Source organism: Ascaphus truei, chromosome 2, assembly GCF_040206685.1.
Source record: "Ascaphus truei isolate aAscTru1 chromosome 2, aAscTru1.hap1, whole genome shotgun sequence".
NCBI lineage: Eukaryota > Metazoa > Chordata > Amphibia > Anura > Ascaphidae > Ascaphus > Ascaphus truei.
In genome coordinates, this window is record NC_134484.1 from 220,289,805 (window position 1) to 220,308,867 (window position 19,063).

General features: G+C 41.9%; 1 protein-coding gene across 1 annotated transcript; it reads left to right on the top strand.

Moving 5' to 3' along the window:
- Positions 1–999: 999 nt before the first annotated feature.
- On the top strand, positions 1,000–4,050 carry LOC142488190 (uncharacterized). The gene is made up of 3 exons (XM_075588564.1): positions 1,000–1,166; positions 2,558–2,635; positions 2,999–4,050. Exons 2-3 carry the CDS (start codon positions 2,587–2,589, stop codon positions 4,048–4,050), a joined length of 1,101 nt encoding a protein of 366 aa, XP_075444679.1. The 5' UTR covers positions 1,000–1,166; positions 2,558–2,586.
- The last annotated feature ends 15,013 nt before the right edge of the window (positions 4,051–19,063 follow it).

Genomic DNA, 19,063 nt, shown 5'->3' on the forward strand with positions numbered 1-19,063 from the left:
GAGTGGGAGTGCTGTTGTTGGGAGTGGGAGTGCTGGTGCTGCGAGTGGTGTTGCTGGGAGTGGGAGTGCTGTTGTTGGGAGTGGGAGTGCTGTTGCTGTGAGTGGGAGTGCTGGTGCTGGGAGTGGGAGTGCTGTTGCTGTGAGTGGGAGTGCTGGTGCTGGGAGTGCTGGTGCTAGGAGTGTGAGTGCTGGTGCTAGGAGTGTGAGTGCTGGTGCTAGGAGTGGGAGTGCTGGTGCTAGGAGTGGGAGTGCTGGTGCTGGGAGTGCTGCTGGTGGCGCAGTTGCTGATGGGGTGTCTGGTGGTGGCGTGCTTGCTGGTGGCCAGCTTTTGGAGGCTCTTCCATTGGAAGAAGGAGAGTCCAGTCAGCACCAGCCAAGCTCTGACCCTAAACCTGCTCGGAAAAAACGTGTGGAGAAGCCACGTAATCCTCGCTTCAATGACCAGGAAAATAGGGCTCTTGTCACTGGCATTCTGGAGCACTATGACAGTCTCTATGGACATTTAGTAGGTAAGTGTAACTTTACATTTATTATTCAAATACATGTGATCCTAGGTCATCTGAGTTTTGTTCATATGCAAATATGGGTACACAATATCTTTCTATGTTCATTAGTGTGGAAACACAGCTTTTTATCATGCCTTACAAGGACAAATAAACACAGGCGGTCAATTTGCCAGAACTGCATACAATATGAATGCAACCTTGCTTACATGTATAGGTTTAGTAGTGAATGCTCATGTGCTGCACATATTACACATAAAACAGCATGTTTGCTATCTCTTGGAACAGCTAGCAGTGTAGGAAACTGGTGCTTATATTATTATTAATTTACCTCATATCTTTTATATGTTTTTCAAGGGCGGACAAGTGCAGCAAGCAAAAAAGAAATGTGGGACACAATAGTCATTGGTGTCAATGCCTGTGGGAATAGTGTCAGGGACAAGTATCATTGTCGGAAAAGATTTGATGATATTAGGTCCAAATTGAAAAAGAAAATACAAGACCAACGCGTGCATGCTACTGGCACTGGAGGTGGGCCCACACCACAACGTCTCATATTGACTCCATTGGAGGAGCTGCTTCGGCCAAAATTACTTACCGTCGTCGTGGAAGGCTTGGCTGGTGACCGTGACATTGGAATTTATCCGTCACAATTTCCAGCAGGTGATAAATATTACTGTACTAGGCGTGTCGTTGCTTACACTTATTTTGCATATTTACACTGCTTTTTATACTGTCTTCACAATATAAGCATACCTGCATCTATATATGTATATGTCTGATTCTGTATATATATATCTCAAAATAGACATATATGTAGTAGTCCTACTAAAAGCAGTAACTAATATAGCACGTGCCATTGCGTGCTCATTTACATGTGAATTCCCAAAATGCATAGCTGCAGTGGAAGCAATTGATGGTGGGCGAAGATGGGGAACAACAGGGTAGTACACATGTGTAACACATGTTCATGAGAAATTATTAGTAGCTACAGGTACAGAACAGAAATATGTATCATATTATTGTGTATTTTATTGATTTTACTCCGACAAACATGACATTACTGCCTATTTTAAGCATGCATCAAAGAAATTGCATGTAACGGCCTACAAACATCACTGGCACTAACACATCTATAGTTGCTTATGAAAAGGTCCATTTTTGCTTTATGTCATATACAGACAGCATAATGAGGCACACGTATCATATGTTATGTCATTGTTTTCATAACTTAAACACTGCAGATGACTACTTAGCTCATCTACCATTGTGTTAAAGCAGCTGCAATTAATATCTCATCACAGCATACACTTCAACAGAGGGGGTGGGGTTCAGCACACACACTAATTACAGCCTCATTTCACGGTCAACTTAGTTCACACCATTTGCACCTGTTTCAAGTCATTGAAAGGTGTGGCTGATTAGGCTTTTTGGGGAAGGGAATACCTTTCTTACAACCTGAATAGCACAACTGAAGTTAATCACACTCATTTGAAAGCTTAACTCTAGCTACTAAATGCCCCAACAACTCATTACTTATCAAAGCGTACGTCACACATTAGTTCACTCATATCTATAGTTGAACTACTATCAAAGACACATTATCACACACTGCATGTGTTGTCTTGTTGAGTCACAGCCACATTCAGGTGTGCCACATCTTCGATTAATGTACCACACATATCCTCTACCAAAAACAACACTTTTTGCAATATGACCACCTTCATGATAACCATTGTGAATGGTCATCTCATGATAGTTATGTACATTATGATACTGATATCACTACACAACATATGATTTTTATGTACTCATTTAATCTATTTATCCTCACGCATTACTGCAGAAACATAGTATGTTGTATGTTAGGGAACTCAAAAATTCTAAGTACACAGGCATGTACAGTGTTATTACAACTATTTATGTTCACTTTCACACACATTTTCGGTTAAGGAACTGATGTTGTTAGTTAATCATAAATACAGAACATACAATAAGTGTTTGTTCAATATTTACACATGTAAATGTAAAACTTATGTTATTGTTATATATAGTTGCCCCTGGAGGACATGTGTCACCTGAGATGGAACAAGTGTCTTCACCTGGGTCAGCCAGCTCAACACTACTAGAAGGTGAGTGTATCATTTGCTGGCCATATAATATGTGCTCTTCTATATGTTATGTTGTCATGTGCATTATTTGTTTTGCACATCTTCTTTAAATAGGATTACTTAGTGTCAGTGAAAATTAAGTGTAAGGCAACATGTATTGTGTTAGTGATGTTAATTATCATGTAGGACTTCTGAGTTTAGAGCAACTTTTCATTCATTCATATTTCATACTGAGTCCAAACATTATTCGTAAGTCAAGGTAGTTTTTAATGAGGTTATAAAACGTATGCTAACATGTTAGGTGTTACTTAGGACACAGTACAATTACATAGTAACACAGCATACATTAACATGCCATTTAATAATGTGTACATTTCTTTTTAGAACATCATGGTGATGAGGATGATGAGTATGATGAGGATGACGCCACAGAAGAGACTGAAATACAATCATGTGACCATGAAGAGGTGCCAATAGAAACTGTTGTACCGCCAAATCGTCCATCAACTTCCACATACGATGCAATTGTAGCTTCAGAGGGAAAAATAGTGGACGCAGAAAATCGTCGCCATTCAGACATGATGACAGTGCTGGAAAGGATGATTGGACTGCAGGAAGAAACAGTATCACAATTGGCACATCTCCACAGAGTCTTCATTGAAGTGCCTAAACAGTTGCAAAAAATCAACACCTCATTCGAAGCATTAGTTGTTCAGCAAACACAAGCTAATTACTGGAGAATGACTAATGTACCACAATTCAACACCTCCCAGCCAGGATCTGTTCATGCAGGTCAGTTTTCACCACATTCATCTGATATTCATTCACCAGGCCCAAATGTTACCGGTCAAGTAGCAGACATTGCTGTGCAGGTTCCTGATGACATCCTACCGCTGCCATCTGTACAAATTCAGCAGCAGACACCTACAAAGGAGGCGACAAAAACAAAACAAGACACACATGAAACAGACCAACCATCACTTGTGCAGTGTCTACCAACTTGCTCACATGTGTCACTGGGCACAAGCCCTGTCCGTGAACAGTCACTACCCAAAAGCCCTGTAGGTGAGTCGCTGCCCAAAAGCCCTGTAGGTGAATCGCTGCCCAAAAGCCCTGTAGGTGAGTCGCTGCCCAAAAGCCCTGTAGGTGAATCGCTGCCCAAAAGCCCTGTAGGTGAATCGCTGCCCAAAAGCCCTGTAGGTGAATCACTGCCCAAAAGCCCTGTAGGTGAGTCACTGGCCACAAGCCCTGTAGGTGAGTCACTGGCCACAAGCCCCGTAGGTGAACAGTCACTGGCCACAAGCCCTGCCCGTGAAGTGCCAGAGGCCACTCAAAGTGGCTCTGTTGTGCCTAAAGTTGGTGGCAAAAGAAAAAGGAAAATTCAAGAGACAACAATCAGGCCTGTTACTCGCTCGCAAAAGGAACAAAAAAAATAAATGTTATAATTCAGAAAATATGTCTTTGGCCTTGTTTTGTTGACTTCAGATTATCTAATTACTATTGTATGTATGCTGAAGACTGTGTTGTTTCCAAACTTTCAACTATGTTCTTGTACACGTGAAGTTTTGGAAATGTTAACACTCATAATTAATTGTGTTATAAATATTTATGTTGTAATCGTCTGTTCAGTAATGGTCCACCAGGAGCCAGTTGCTAAGTTTAGAGAAGCTGCCATTGACTTTGCAGCAAAACATTGCATTTGGGTGTGTTAATTGATGTAAGAATTGCATATGCATATTAGTCACATGCAATTATTAAAACACCTAAGTAAGTGCAAACATCTTTCTTGTACGTGTACAGCAGGATTATGTGTAAATTATTACTTACCTTTGCCTTGCTTGGCCATTGTAATTTTGTCCTTTAATCAGTTGTGTGTTCGTTTCTATAACATCTCAGAATGTATAATAATATATATACACACACACACACACACACACACACACACACACACACACACACACTGAGTGAGTGTGAGTGTGAGTGTGTGAGTGTGTATATATATATATATGTATATGTGTATATATATATGTATATATGTGTATATATATATGTATATATGTGTATATATATATGTATATATGTGTATATATATATATGTATATATGTGTATATATATATATGTATATATGTGTATATATATATGTATATATGTGTATATATATATGTATATATGTGTGTATATATATATATATATATATATATATATATATATATATATATATATATATATATATATATAGTACTATATAAACTGGTATACACAAACTAATACACTTCATGCTTCCTTGTGAAAACACTATTTTAATAATACAGGCCTAATGTTTGAGAAATATCCTAAGTATGAGACTCTAACAGTATTGTGCTTAAACAAATGTTTATTACTTCATTCAATCATGTTTCTCACCATTTAAATAGGTTTCATACAAGGTATACTTAATGCCATCAATGTTGTGTGTACTCCTGCAATATAAAAAAAAAAAAAATATTATATATAAATATATATATATTTTTATAAGAGATATATTTATATATATATATATATATATATATATATATATATATATATATATACACACGTATTTAAACTCATGCAGACAGGGAGTTAACCAGACTTTCACATACACACAGAAATGTAAGCGGGGAAAAAACATTTCTTTTTGCAGGTGTGTTTTTACTGATATGCCTGGCTAAGAAATATTTTCACACACTGGTCTTTGTTAGTTTTCAAAAAAACACTATGTGAACGCATTCACAGTCTAGGGATGTTTTTCACAAACGAGATAAAAGAAGGAGAAATGTTTCTCCCACAGTCCCATATCACGAACCACAACTGTTAACCCAATTAGACAAACAAATCCAATTGGCGTTTGAAATAAGGAGTCAAAGTAGTTACTTTTGTTGACCTTGACAAGGAAAAACAGGAGTTTGTTAGCCATTCAGCACATTCATTTTGATGAGCAAATAACACAGACCTGCACACAGCTTTTGTGCTACTCAGACATGGCTGATGAATTCGTTAACAATATTAATCCCCTTTTAGGGTATAAGTACATGATCTGTGAAGCCATCTTGAACAGTCGCGGACAGAAAGCAAGCACACGCCAAATCGATGATTTCATTCGAGCAAAATATCCTTATTACCAAGACCGTAAGCATGCACGGAATTTTAATTCCTCAATAAGATTCACTTTATCAAGTAATGACTTTTTTGAACGTGACCAGGATAAGCTACAACACACCTATGGTTTCTGGAAGATTGCCCCGGAAAAACAATTTCTCCTGAAAGACGGCACTTATATTGTCGTGAAAGGCATATTTATTCCTAATGGCAATAGCAATGTATCCGCTACTACTGATCCGTTTGAATCGATACGTGCTGCAATATCTGCAGCCTCCATTCCTGAAACCCACATTGTACAAGAACAAAAGTACTATGATTATGTACCAAGCCTTTCAGCTGAAATTGCATTGGAATGGGAACCGGAAGAAATGAACCTACCTCCCGACCAATTATTTGAAGAAAGCAGTGGCGATTCCTATGAGCGCATCCTGGAGGAGATATGTGCCATACTGGATTCAGCGGTTGGGTTAAGCGTGGATGAAAATGGCTTGCATTTCTGGAGCGACCAGTTGCAGCCAGGCGAAGAGTTAATTCTAGAAGAATGGTAAATATAACAATCGTTATGCGTTGACTCTGCGTTTAAATTTTTTTTTTTTTGTAACCACCATTTTCACTTTCAATGCGTGGATACAGCGTAACATTGCAGACTGCATAACATGTAGCGATCACAAACAAATTGTTTCCTAATACAATATAGTAGGACCTGAAAGAGTAGTACACATTGCTGACGGAATAAATATACGTACTTTCCTATCCCTTTAAACATATTAGCAACATTTTACCATTACTCTAACACATACCTGTTTTGTTATCATGCAACATCTACAACATTGAAAACCGGGTCCACCACGTATGACGTGGGACCCTTGTCATGGGCCAAGGCGTCCTTAAAAAGGATTAGTGATGTAAGTCCCGCCCCCAAGCGACGTGCGCGCCTCAAAGCCTATTGGCTGTCATGTTTTGTTATAGTAACGGTAACTGCAGTGTGTGATGCGTGCGGCTCAGTGTTTGTAGGCGTACCCTGGGCGTTAGCCGAATGTTAATTGAGTGGGAGGAGTGTTAGCGTGCGTTTCACGCTGGCTTAACATGACGTCACACGTATTGCATTTGCGCATTGTGTTATCGGCCGTGCTTTCTGTTCAAACACGTCTGTTTAAAAAGAATACAGATGTACTCGTTTAGAACGAATGTAGTTTCGTCTTCATTGTATTTGAAATAAAGATGTTATGTTTACTGGTATTTTCAACATGTATTGAACGCACAACGTACGCTTTGTTTTGCGCATGCGCTAACAGTTAGTGGAGCCAAGCGTGAAGTGCGTGCGCACACAAAGATGTGCGCGCACATCTTTCAGTATACAGGCAACGTTCACTTCTTATACATAGTTATGCCTGCTACAAATTTAAAGAAACATTACATACTGATGAACAGTTTTACTTCTAACATATAAGTGAGTGACGTGTGTATCTACACAATCATATAGAGCTGCGTAACGCGTTGTCACGGATGCATATCTAGTAAGGTGCCATCTTTGACCATCATGTGTTTGCTGTATTTCAGAGATGTCGGGGAAGATACAATCGGATCAATGTATGATTTCAGAAGAGTCTACCTTTATATGAGATGATTGTGAGGAGGAGCCACCGACTACTATACTACATATGGAACTAATTTTATATTGCTTGCAGCGCTTATTAACAAACAATTAAAAATGTGATACCCTTATGCCTATATTGCATAAGCACTTAATTAACATAATGATGTTGCAAAAGAGTGCCTCATGAATTTTTATTGAGTGTTCTTTAATGACTACTAACATTTTATGACATGGTGTGTTTTATATATAACAACCATTCCCACTCTGCTAACACATTTGTGTATTCTAATATGTAATGGAACGTATGACTGTCGAAACTATGTAACAATAATAATAATAATATGAGCATGTTCATGTATAGGGCTGCTAGTTGTACGCAGCGATTTACAGACACATGTTTCAGCCTGAGGTCCCTGGCCCGTGGAACGTACAAATGTTTTTTTGCCGCATGAGGCACAGGGAGATAAAGTGACTTGGCCAAGGTCACAAGGAGCCCACACCGGGAATTGAACCAGACTCCCCTGCTTCAAACTATCAGTGCCAGTGTGTGTCTTTACTCAGTGAGCCACTCCTTCTCCCAATGTAAAGGACACTTACAACCAAGTAGCCATTTATTTTTAAAATCTCTTGTTACATGGGTATGTAGATAAAATGGTTTGGGACTGTAGCAAATAATGTTACTGGCCAGATGTTATGGTCCCCTCCAATGCATGATGTTCTGAATATGACATCACCATCATGTTATGAAGTACGTTTCTGTGTATATTTCATTAACCTAACTAACTATAGTTTACTGTGTTTATTAATCGTTTAGAAATACATAGTATAGTCAATATGATGATATAAGCTACCATAATAAAGCTGGTGTTATCATTTGTCGGTGTTATACATGGATCCTACACCAATTGATAGAGACACAAACAGTTGTCTTAAAAAGTGTGTCTATGCTAGTGATGAATGTGCTCCCGTAAGTAAACAAATAAGTACAGTTATCCCCTTTTCTCCAACCACCTCTATATTACATTAATGGAAATTATAAGGAAACATACATAAAATGTGATGAAATGTGAGTAATCATTTTGTAATACAATGCACATGAAAGCTCAAGAGTAGCTAAATGCATATACATGATACAGAAAGTACATATATGTAACATTTGTGTTTATACCAATATGTTGGGTTTTTAGTTCCAATAATTATAGGAAGATTGAGGTAGCCACATCTTATGAGAGATGTCAGCAAATATACATACCATGATCAGTCATACTGGAGATATACCTATAATGCAAAGGAACAATATATAAATTGCAAACATTGACATGCCATCTTCAGTACCGTAAACAACACAGCAAAGTGTGTATTTGGTGTTAAATGTACAACACCATGTATATTTCATGACATTCAAAATGTAAATCAGCCTGGTGTACACATCATATGGATGTACATGTTACACTGCACCAATAACATTGTATGTAAGCATACTAGAAGCATGAATGATTATGGGCATAATATGTGTTTTGTCTTAGCATAAGGAATAACACAATGCTAAAATATTATTGCTTTGTTACCCAAGTTGTATTCACATACACACAACTAAAGTACAATTGAAGAGGGATTATATAACCTGTGCAACAATAACATACCGGTGCCACATCCCTTTGTGCACACAGCAGAGAAAAGAAAGGTGTGCAACCCATATTAATCTGTGTCCTAACAGAAGGTTATATAAAGAAACATTATTGTTAATATAACATAATTAAACTATAAAAGTAGTACTAGGAACATATGAGTTTGTACTTACAAGAAAAAAATGAATTGATGAGATTCTGTCGTGTCTGGCCACCACTGGCTGTTTGTTCATTTTCAGCAGCTACATGGGTGGGATGCTCGTCTACCAAAGCCTCAGCTAGGTCTGACTGTACATTGTGCCTGAGTGCAACATTGTGCAAAATGCAACAGGCAAGGATAATATCAGACACTTTTTGAGGCTTGTATAGAAGAGCCCCACCAGTTCTGTCCAGACACCTAAACCTGGTCTTGAGTAGGCCAAATGTCCTCTCTATAACAGATCTTGTAGATATATGGGCTGCATTATACCTGTCCTCTGCTTCAGTTTGAGGGTTTAGCACCGGAGTCAAGAGCCACGGCCTAATTCCGTATCCTGAGTCACCTATAATGAATGGAGCACACATAAGCTGACATTAGTGATCAAATTGTACAATGCCAACATTCCTAAATCAACATGTGTTTTGTGTTAGAACATGTAAATATGTACTCACCCAGCAGCCAACCAGGTTCAAAATGTCCCTCTTCGAACGCATGGAAGACTGAAGAGTTCCTCAGGATAGAGGAATCGTGACTGGAACCAGGGAACTTGGGTACCACATGCATTATCCTCATCGTGGCATCACATACCACCTGTACATTGAGTGAATGGTAGTGCTTCCGATTGCGGTACACATGCTCACTCTGACTAGGTGCAATCAAAGCAACATGTGTGCAATCGATTGCACCCAGCACACATGGTATCCCTGCTATATTATAAAAGCCAGTCCTGACTTCCAGCCACTCTGTCGCCTCTGTAGGAAAATGAATATAATTCCTAGCGCGTCTATTGAGTGCATAGAGAAACTGGGTCAAGGCCCGCGAGAATGTAGATTGCGAGACCCCGCCCACTATGCCCACAGTTGTCTGGTATGACGCGGAAGCAAGATAATGTAATGAGCACAGCATTTTAACAAGCCCAGGGACTGCACGACCTCTGGCTGTGAAAAAATCTAAATCCCCCCTTATCTCCTCATAAAGAGCTAAGATTGCTGCTGAACTCAAACGATAGCGACTTACAATCTCCTCCTCACTCATCCCATCTAACAGGGTTCTCTCCCTGTACAGACGCGGACGAGGCACAAGTTGTCTCCTCTGTCTTCTCCTCTGATCTCCTGTCCCTCTACCTGTCCCTCGGCCTGTCCCTCTCCCTGTCCCTGTCGTATCCGCGTCACTGTCACTGTCCCTCGGTGTGTCCCTCCCTTGCCCTATATGATTGTCTTCATCATCAAGCATGTCATAGAAAAGAATGTTCCTCCGTCTCCTAAACATTCGCAACATTTTGAAATGAGTAGCTGTGAATGAGCAGGTAATGTGCGTCCTTTAAATAGGTATGTGATGATGTCAGGTGACATAGTAAAATGCAAGGTGTTACATTAACATAATAAAGTACTTCTGTGGCAAGCTGTGTGCACTTGTTGTTCTAAGTATTTGTTGTGTGTATTCTGCAGGGAATGATGATATTTGGCAATGATGTGACGTGAAGCTTTGTACAAAGATTGCTTGCAAATAAATAGTTGCATGTGCAATGCATGTAACACTTGTGAACGCAAGAGTCAGTCATGTAATGAGACAAAAAGGCTGAGATTGACGTGGGAAAAGTTTTGTGTAACATGTGTAATTATCCATGTTATTGTGACATGTTGGCAACAATGAATAGTCGTGTGCATATGCATGCATTTGTGTAAGGAGGATAGTTGGTATAGAATGAGTTTACAAGGTGTCCCAATGCTGAATTACTGTACATGTGTGTATAAGTTAGGTTGAAGTGCTTGTAATGCAACGGTTACAATGTAAACATGCAATGTGATTGAGCGTCCAATAAGTGACATCATGAAAATAGGGAGGACCCAAACGTAGATGTAAACATGAGAATTTAGATGTACATGAAGGTTTAAAGATGCGTGACACATTACAAGCATTGTGTAATGTAAAGGAACATGAATATACGGTGTATGTGTGACATGTGTGACATGTGTGACATCATGTAAATAATTGTCGCTGAGTTGAGTAAAATGTGTGATATGATGTGAGGTTCTCCTTTAAGAGTGTAGTATAGTATTTTCCCTTGCCACATCATCACATGATGAGTAATGTGACCCGCAAATGCTGAAAACATGTAAAAGTCGAATGTTATGCAAATAAGACACATCAGCTGTGACACAATGCAGGGAATGCCCCCACACTGTAATGCAAATCCCCCTTGTATTGTGAGCAATGAAACGTAAACAGTACTATACTGTTATACGTCCCCGCTCCATTGACTTCCATTGATGTACAGAAGATGTTTTTTTTCTAAGTGCCGTTCCGGCAGCCTTAGCGATCGTTCTCCCGTCCAAACTGCCAACTTTAGTTGGCGGGAGAAATCGGCCATAACATCTCAATTTCGTAGTGCCGATCAGCCCCGATAAGCTGTTTTTTTTTGTTGAATCCAGCCGATTTAAAAAAGTGGCGATCAGTGTCGAAAACAGGCTTATCGGCAGGCGACTGGCCATAACCAAATTATCGGCTCCGAAACCTGGCGATATGAAGCACTTATCGGCGCTTACTGAATCTCAAACCCAATTTTGGCTATAACATGGCCATATTTCCCTTATCAACGCTTACTGCATGAGGCCCATCATCTATGTTTTTGTGCTTGCAATACGCAATCAATAGGATATCTGTATTTTTTGTAGATTATGTGCAAACGACTCAAAACTGGGTATATAGTTGTATTTGCATTAGTAAACTCTTACTGCATCATCAATGATCACTTCTTGATAAAGTGCACTAGCACGAAACGCATTGAAGTGTTGCAGCCCTCTTTTTATGGCTTCTCAATAAAGGATTTTTTGCAAGACCTGCTCTTTCCTTGATTGCTGTGCGCTGCACACTCGCTATTCCTTGGACTCTCATCCCAATACAGCAGCACGCTCTGGAAGGGAGACTCTGGAGGATCTGAGTATCGTGAGTACACCACCTAGGGCCAACCCAATGAGGAAGGGGAGGGTGTCTTTGGGCAACCTACCCCAACCTTCAGGGTAACCTTAGTGCCCCATTTATAGGCTGAGTACTTTCACAACTTTAATGCCTTAATACCCAGTATGTGCTCCCTTCCATTTCATGTATACGGACCAAAGCACTTTTGAGCACCATTACATCACCTAATGATGTACACAAAACCTTTCCTCTCTAAATGAACTACTGTACTGAACACAGAATGAGGAAGAAGATAAAGACGGAAAAAATGATATTATTATATATATATTATTCTATATTATATATTATTAATTAATATTATTATCAATGTGCATTATTCATGATTATCCACCGGCCCTCAATTTTCTTCTGACAGAAGAACTGAATAAAAACTGCATTTTGTATTATTCATGATTATTTGTATATTTGTATTTTTTGTTCCTGACAAAATAAAATAAATATTTCTTTACATTCATGATAATCATAATCATTGACAACCACCACCCCCACACCTACACCAAAGAAAAAGAAAGAATGACCAAAAAGTGGTAATTTACAGCATCAACAACATAAATCAGATAATGTTATTTTTAACTCTCAATTTCACAGTGCTGTGCAAATCAGATTTACATATCAAATTCGAGAAGGGATGATCAAAAGCGTTACCGTAAACAAAGCCTCAAAGGGTTGGGGGGGTGGATGGGTGACTCATGCGCAGTTATCATCAGCTAGCTCCCTTCCCAAAGAGGATTACAGAGAGGTGACTCAAAACCAACAATAGGAAAATTAGGCACGCAGGCGCAGAGAGGTGATGTTCGGCTAGGGACGGACGATTAAAAACACAATGGCGATGCGCATGCGCGACAACGGACTGAATGGATGCTTAAGTTCACAGCTCCGTTCTCAGCCGACAATATATAAATAATAAATGCGCTAAAACCTAATCGATTTTCACCAAAACCGATCACAGAGCCCCCGGATACCCCCAGGATGTCGAAGGGGACACGCTTAAAGCGTCCCTTCACGGTACTGACGGACTATTTTGGAAAGGGGGATCAGGCGCGCGCCAAAAGCCAAGTTAAGGACACCATCCGCAACCTCCTGGACAAACAGGAGGATTCAGAGAACCAGGAGCGACGCAACAATGTAAGGATAAGAGGGGTCTCAGAAGAAGAACCCGATCTGGAGGACTTCGTGGGCCGGTGGCTGACTCATCTTATGCCAGATAAGGCGACCCAGGAGCTTCAATTAGATCGCTGCCACTGGGCCCTTAGATCCAGGCCGCAGCAGGGAGACCCCCCGAGAGACATTATTGCCCGCTTCCACTACTTCAAAATAAAAGAACTATTTTGCCAAATGACTCGTAATAATCCTTCGTTTGAGTCACATAAAATCCAGGTATTCCAGGATATTTCCCCCACCACTCTGCTGAAAAGGAAGCAACTTACCCCAATCACTAAAATCCTCAGGGATGAAGGGGTTAAATATCGGTGGATCTTTCCATTTGGCCTCCTGATGTCCAGGAATGGGGCATCCACAACGATAAGGAAGGCAGAAGATGGAGGGGCCTTTCTCACTAAACTGGGCCTGCAAGAGAAGATCACGGAAGAAATGGCAGGAAACAGATCAGCTCCAGACCCAACATGGCGGGAGACAGGTAGATCTGACAAGAACAAACAAGCCCGCAGCCCTCGTTAAATGGTCTGTCTGAGCCACTCGGTTCACTACCAGTTAAAGTTGACCCCCCCTCCCCACTCGATCAAGCCACCCGCTGAGGTCCCACTAAGTTCTCCCTGTCAGCTACACCCCTCATGACATCCCCAACAATGCCCAGAAGCGCCTAGGCCCAATTCCAACTCTTCACCACTTACCTCGATACCCGACGGCAGCAGACATAGACTAGCGGCCATCTTGGAGCAGCTCCGGAGTCCAACTGCGAAGGAGGCGGAATCGGATGACGTCGAAAGGGAGGAGACACCATATCTCGCGAGAAGAACAGGAACGCGGTGCCACATCCAAGATGGCGGCTGCCGCGGATGAGCCAGAAGGGGCAGGAGCTAAAGAAGGGAAGCGGAAGTGATGCAGAAAAAGACGACTACAGCAACGGGCAGCAACAGGAGTCGGAGGACGACCCCAGTCACATTAGCGGAGGCGGAAGGAGAGGCTCACGCACGGGATTTAGGATTTAGGATAGGAGAGCCCATATGATAGCATTCAGAAAGGCGTAGACCAGGTTGCAGTAAGAAGGGGGCTTCATTCAGAGAGAAGGTGAGGAGTAGGTAGCGGAGGGGGTAGAGAGGGGGGGAAGAGTTAGAGGTTAAGGTGCTAGCAGTGAAATGATAGGTAAGATCGGAGAGGTGAGCGGGGGAACGGGTGAGCTAGCCACATAGAGAGGCGGGGATGAAGAGGAGAGAAGGGCTTAGGGGCTCAAGAGCAGATAAAGGTGCAAGAAAGGGAAATGCGGGTTGAGAGACCCTGAGAAAGGGAAAGACGCATAGGCACAACAGGGGAGGATGCAGAGTCGAGGCCAAAGGTCAGAGGAGACTGGGACATACCTTAAAGATCAGAGGGGATCATGAGCTTAACAGGGAGCTAGAATGGAACAAGGTGTTCCAAGCGACACGTAAAGGCTGGAATTACAGGGGAGAAGGGGTCAGGTTGAGGAATTCAATGTTATAGGTTAGGTTTTTTGCATTTGAGGTTTTACACTGACTTGTTGAGTTATGAAATTATTCAATACTACAGTTTGGACTAATAAAGTTATTGGATTGTCGGCTGAGACGGCGGTCCTAAAGTCGCCATGTGTGTCTACCCTCGGGCTGGGGCAGCTGCCCTAGATCCTGAGGAAGTCCTGGGGAAGAGGTGGTTCAACACGGCCCTGCAGAGAAGGAGGATGACAGAGGGCGTTCTCCAGAGACCCACCAACCCACAGGCAAGGGAGAGAAAGTGGTTTCATGCCACCGATTACTCTCCCACGTTGATGTATGTGTTGTATGTGTTTTTGTCCCTTCCTTATGTATCCCATGTACCCATTGTGTCTACCCCCCCCCCACAGTGGCTCCTACACAAGTGGTCCCCCGCTGACGCCCCGCACAGAGCTGAGTACTGCAGAGGAACAGAAACGGCACCGTAGCAGCCCGACATATCAAAAAGTAGCATTCGGAGCACAAGATCAGTACCCTGCACCATCATGCCTCTAACTTTCATATCACACAACACTAAGGGCCTAAACTCCCCATGTAAACGTAAGATAGCACTCATAGACTAGAAAAAAAAGGGGGCAGACTTTATACTACTCCAGGAAACACATTTTAGCACCACTAGTGCTCCCAAGTACTTTGACAAGCAGTACAATCAGGTCTTTCTATTCTCCGCTACAGAAAAAAAGCACGGGGTAGCAATCCTGGTTCATAATAGGGTGGGACTAATGGTGGATAAAGTGAAAAAAGATCAGGACGGCAGGTTCTTGATGCTCATAGGATCCATTAACGCACAACCAATAACAGTAGCAACGCTATACGCCCCAAGTGCCCATGAGACAGATTTTTTCACAAAGACATTCAACGTCCTAAATTTTTTTAACAAAGGAGCTCTAATCCTAGGAGGAGATTTCAATATGGCCATGAATACAGCCCTAGATAGATCAGGTCCCCAAAAATACAAGACCAAAACGCGACCTTCAGCGCTAGAACAAGGATTAAAAGATCTACAACTAATAGACGCATGAAGGGAGACCCACTCGCTAGAAAGGCTATACAATTTCTACTCACATCCACACGACTCATTCAGCAGAATTGATTACTTCTTTGTATCTAGTAGACTGGTCTCCGCGATCACCCACTCTTGGATCCATGATATTTCATGGTCTGATCACGCACCAATCGAGGTATGGTGCACTCAGATAGGTTTGGAAAGGCCAAGAACAAATTGGAAATTAAATGACTCCCTCCTAAAGATCCCAGACTTTGAGAGAAAGATCAAAGACGCGATCAGATACTTCTTTAATGAAAATAAATGTAGCGTTGACTCACACATCACCCTCTGGGAGGCACATAAAGCAACACTAAGGGGGGTTTTGATTAGTATGGCAGCCCAAAAGAAAAAAGAACGCAACGCAAAAATTATCAGAGAACAAACAGAGCTAAACCAGCTTTGGGAACAACATAGACGATCACCCAATGCGGCGACTCTGCAGCAAATTAAAGACACTCAGATTAAATTGAACCTACTCCTTACCTCCCAGGCCGAGAAATCGTTGAGTTGGTCAAAGAGAAGATTTTTCGAAAAAGCAAACAAACCAGATACCTTGCTAGCTAATATGATTAACTCCAAAACAAGTAATTATAACATACAAGCCTTACGGCGAGAAACGGGGGGGGGGGGGGGGTTACCACCAATCCCAAGCAAATTGTAGGGGAATTTAAAGCCTTCTACGCAAAATTATATGACGGGGATAAAGTAGCCAGATCGGCAGGGACCAAGGAGGCCCTACGGAGTTTTCTAGAAAGCTCAAATATACCCAGCTTGAGCGGGATGGACAGAGAGGTGATAGGTAGAGATTTTACAATGGAGGAATTATCAGAGGTTATGAAAAACCTGAAACCCTCTAAAGCCCCGGGTCCCGACGGATACTCGAATCTTTATTACAAAAAATGTAGGAAACAACAAGCCCCTTACCTACTCCGTATGTTTAACCAACTGCTAAATGGGTCCCCATTCCCTAGCCAGATGCTCCAAGCGTCCATTTCAGTAATACATAAGACAGGGAAAGACCCTCAGGACTGTAAAAGCTACAGACCTATATCCCTGATTAATTCAGACATCAAAATTTACTCCAAATTACTGGCCAATAGATTGAGTCTCATCCTACCCAGACTGGTGCACCCAGATCAAGTCGGATTTATCCAGGGTCGACAAGCATCTGATAATACCCGACGGATTATTGATCTCATAGAGATAGCCAATTTCAAATCTATACCAGTTATGGTGCTCAGTCTGGATGCGGAAAAAGCGTTTGATAAGATAGACTGGCCATATCTGGAAGCCACGCTTGGGGCATTTGGTATGGGAGACAAATTGATAAAAGCTATATTCGCTCTCTATTCGGCCCCGTCGGCTAGGGTTACCCACCAGGGATTTGCTTCAGATCCCTTCCAAATTAAGAGCGGAACAAGACAGGGATGCCCGCTCTCCCCCCTCCTCTTTGCACTGTGTATGGAGCCGCTGGCGGCCCAGATTCGGGATAGCAAAGACATCACAGGTATTGCCATCGGAAACAAGACGCATAAGGTGGCACTCTATGCGGATGACGTGTTCCTGACAATATCCAAGCCCCTCACCTCCCTGCCAAACCTGCTCGATCTATTGGGGCATTTCAATAGGGTCTCCGGGTTCAAAATTAATCAGAGCAAATCGGAGGCTATTAACATCAATCTCCCCAAACATGTTGAAAAATTAATTGCCCTTAATTTTAACTTCCACTGGCAACAACAACAAATTAAATACCTAGGGGTCAATATCACCCGGACATATAACACAATTATGTGTTATACCCGCGACTGATGCGGACCCTGAGAGAGGACATCAATAGGTGGGCTAAAAATAAAATTTCATGGATCGGCAAAATCCACTGCGTAAAAATGAACTTGCTCCCTCGCCTACTTTACCTTTTCCAAACCCTTCCAGTACCTTTAGGCTTGAAGGACACTCTCTCCCTCCAAACTGAGATAGATCAGTTTATCTGGGGAGGAAAAAAGGCGAGGGTAAGCAAACAAATAATGCGCAAACAAACGGGGGCGGGAGGGTTAGCGGTACCTTGTTTGTTGTCATATTACAAGGCGGCCCAATTGTGTCAAATTGTGCAATGGCACACTAACCCAGACTCAAAAAGATGGGTCGCGTTAGAACGAGAGGCATGCTCCCCATTGGACTTGGAGCACCTGATTTGGTACCCCAAAAAGGTGCGCAGTAACACCAAACTGCCGCTATCCTCAATGACCAACTCGCTATCGATTTGGGAAGGTACCAGGCTCAGATGTGGCCTGACTAGCACGGCGTCGGGCATGACACCAATCTGGAACAACCCCCTCTTTGCTCCGGGCCAGTCCAATATGGAATTCTCTATCTGGAAACAAAAAAACATAAAGAGATTAGTAGATCTGGAGGGGAGACAAGGCATAAAAATATTCGAAATAGTCAAATCAGACCATCACATTCCTAATGCCGAGATCTTTAGGTACCTCCAGATCAGGGCGTTCTACCAAAAAGTCCAGCCGCAGACCCCCATGACGAATTTTGAAAAGCTCTGTCGATCAGGGACATCCACAGCGAGACTCACATCGCAGATGTACAAAGAGGTAACCGGTTCTGGTACGACAGTGAAGGACAAAATACGATACATGACTAACTGGGAGACAGACCTAGGAGAGGAATTAGAGGTAGAGATCTGGACAAAAATAGTGACGGCGACCTCCAAGAGTTCTATATGCACAACCTTAAGGGAGAACGCATATAAGGTAATGATGCGATGGTACCACACTCCCACAAAGCTAGCTAAATTCCTGCCCAGTTACTCCCCATTGTGTCCGAGACAATGTGGACAGCAGGAAGACCTGTTACACATGCTGTGGTCCTGCCCCAAAATCACCCCAATCTGGGATTCAATTAAGGACTGGTTGAATAAGATTGTAGGTAAACCCGTCCCATTAGACACTTGGCTGTTCCTCTTAAACAGACCAGCAGACGGGTTCACCAGAGGAGAAAACAAACTGATAGCTCACTTCGCTATGGCGATAAGGGGAGAGATTGCAGCACGTTGGAAACAAAATATAATTCCCACAATTACCAACATTAGAAATAGAATTTGGTCAGTATGCCAGATGGAAATGTTGACAAGTCTGGTCAACGACACTGGCGAAAATTTTGAAAAAGTCTGGCTACCTTGGTT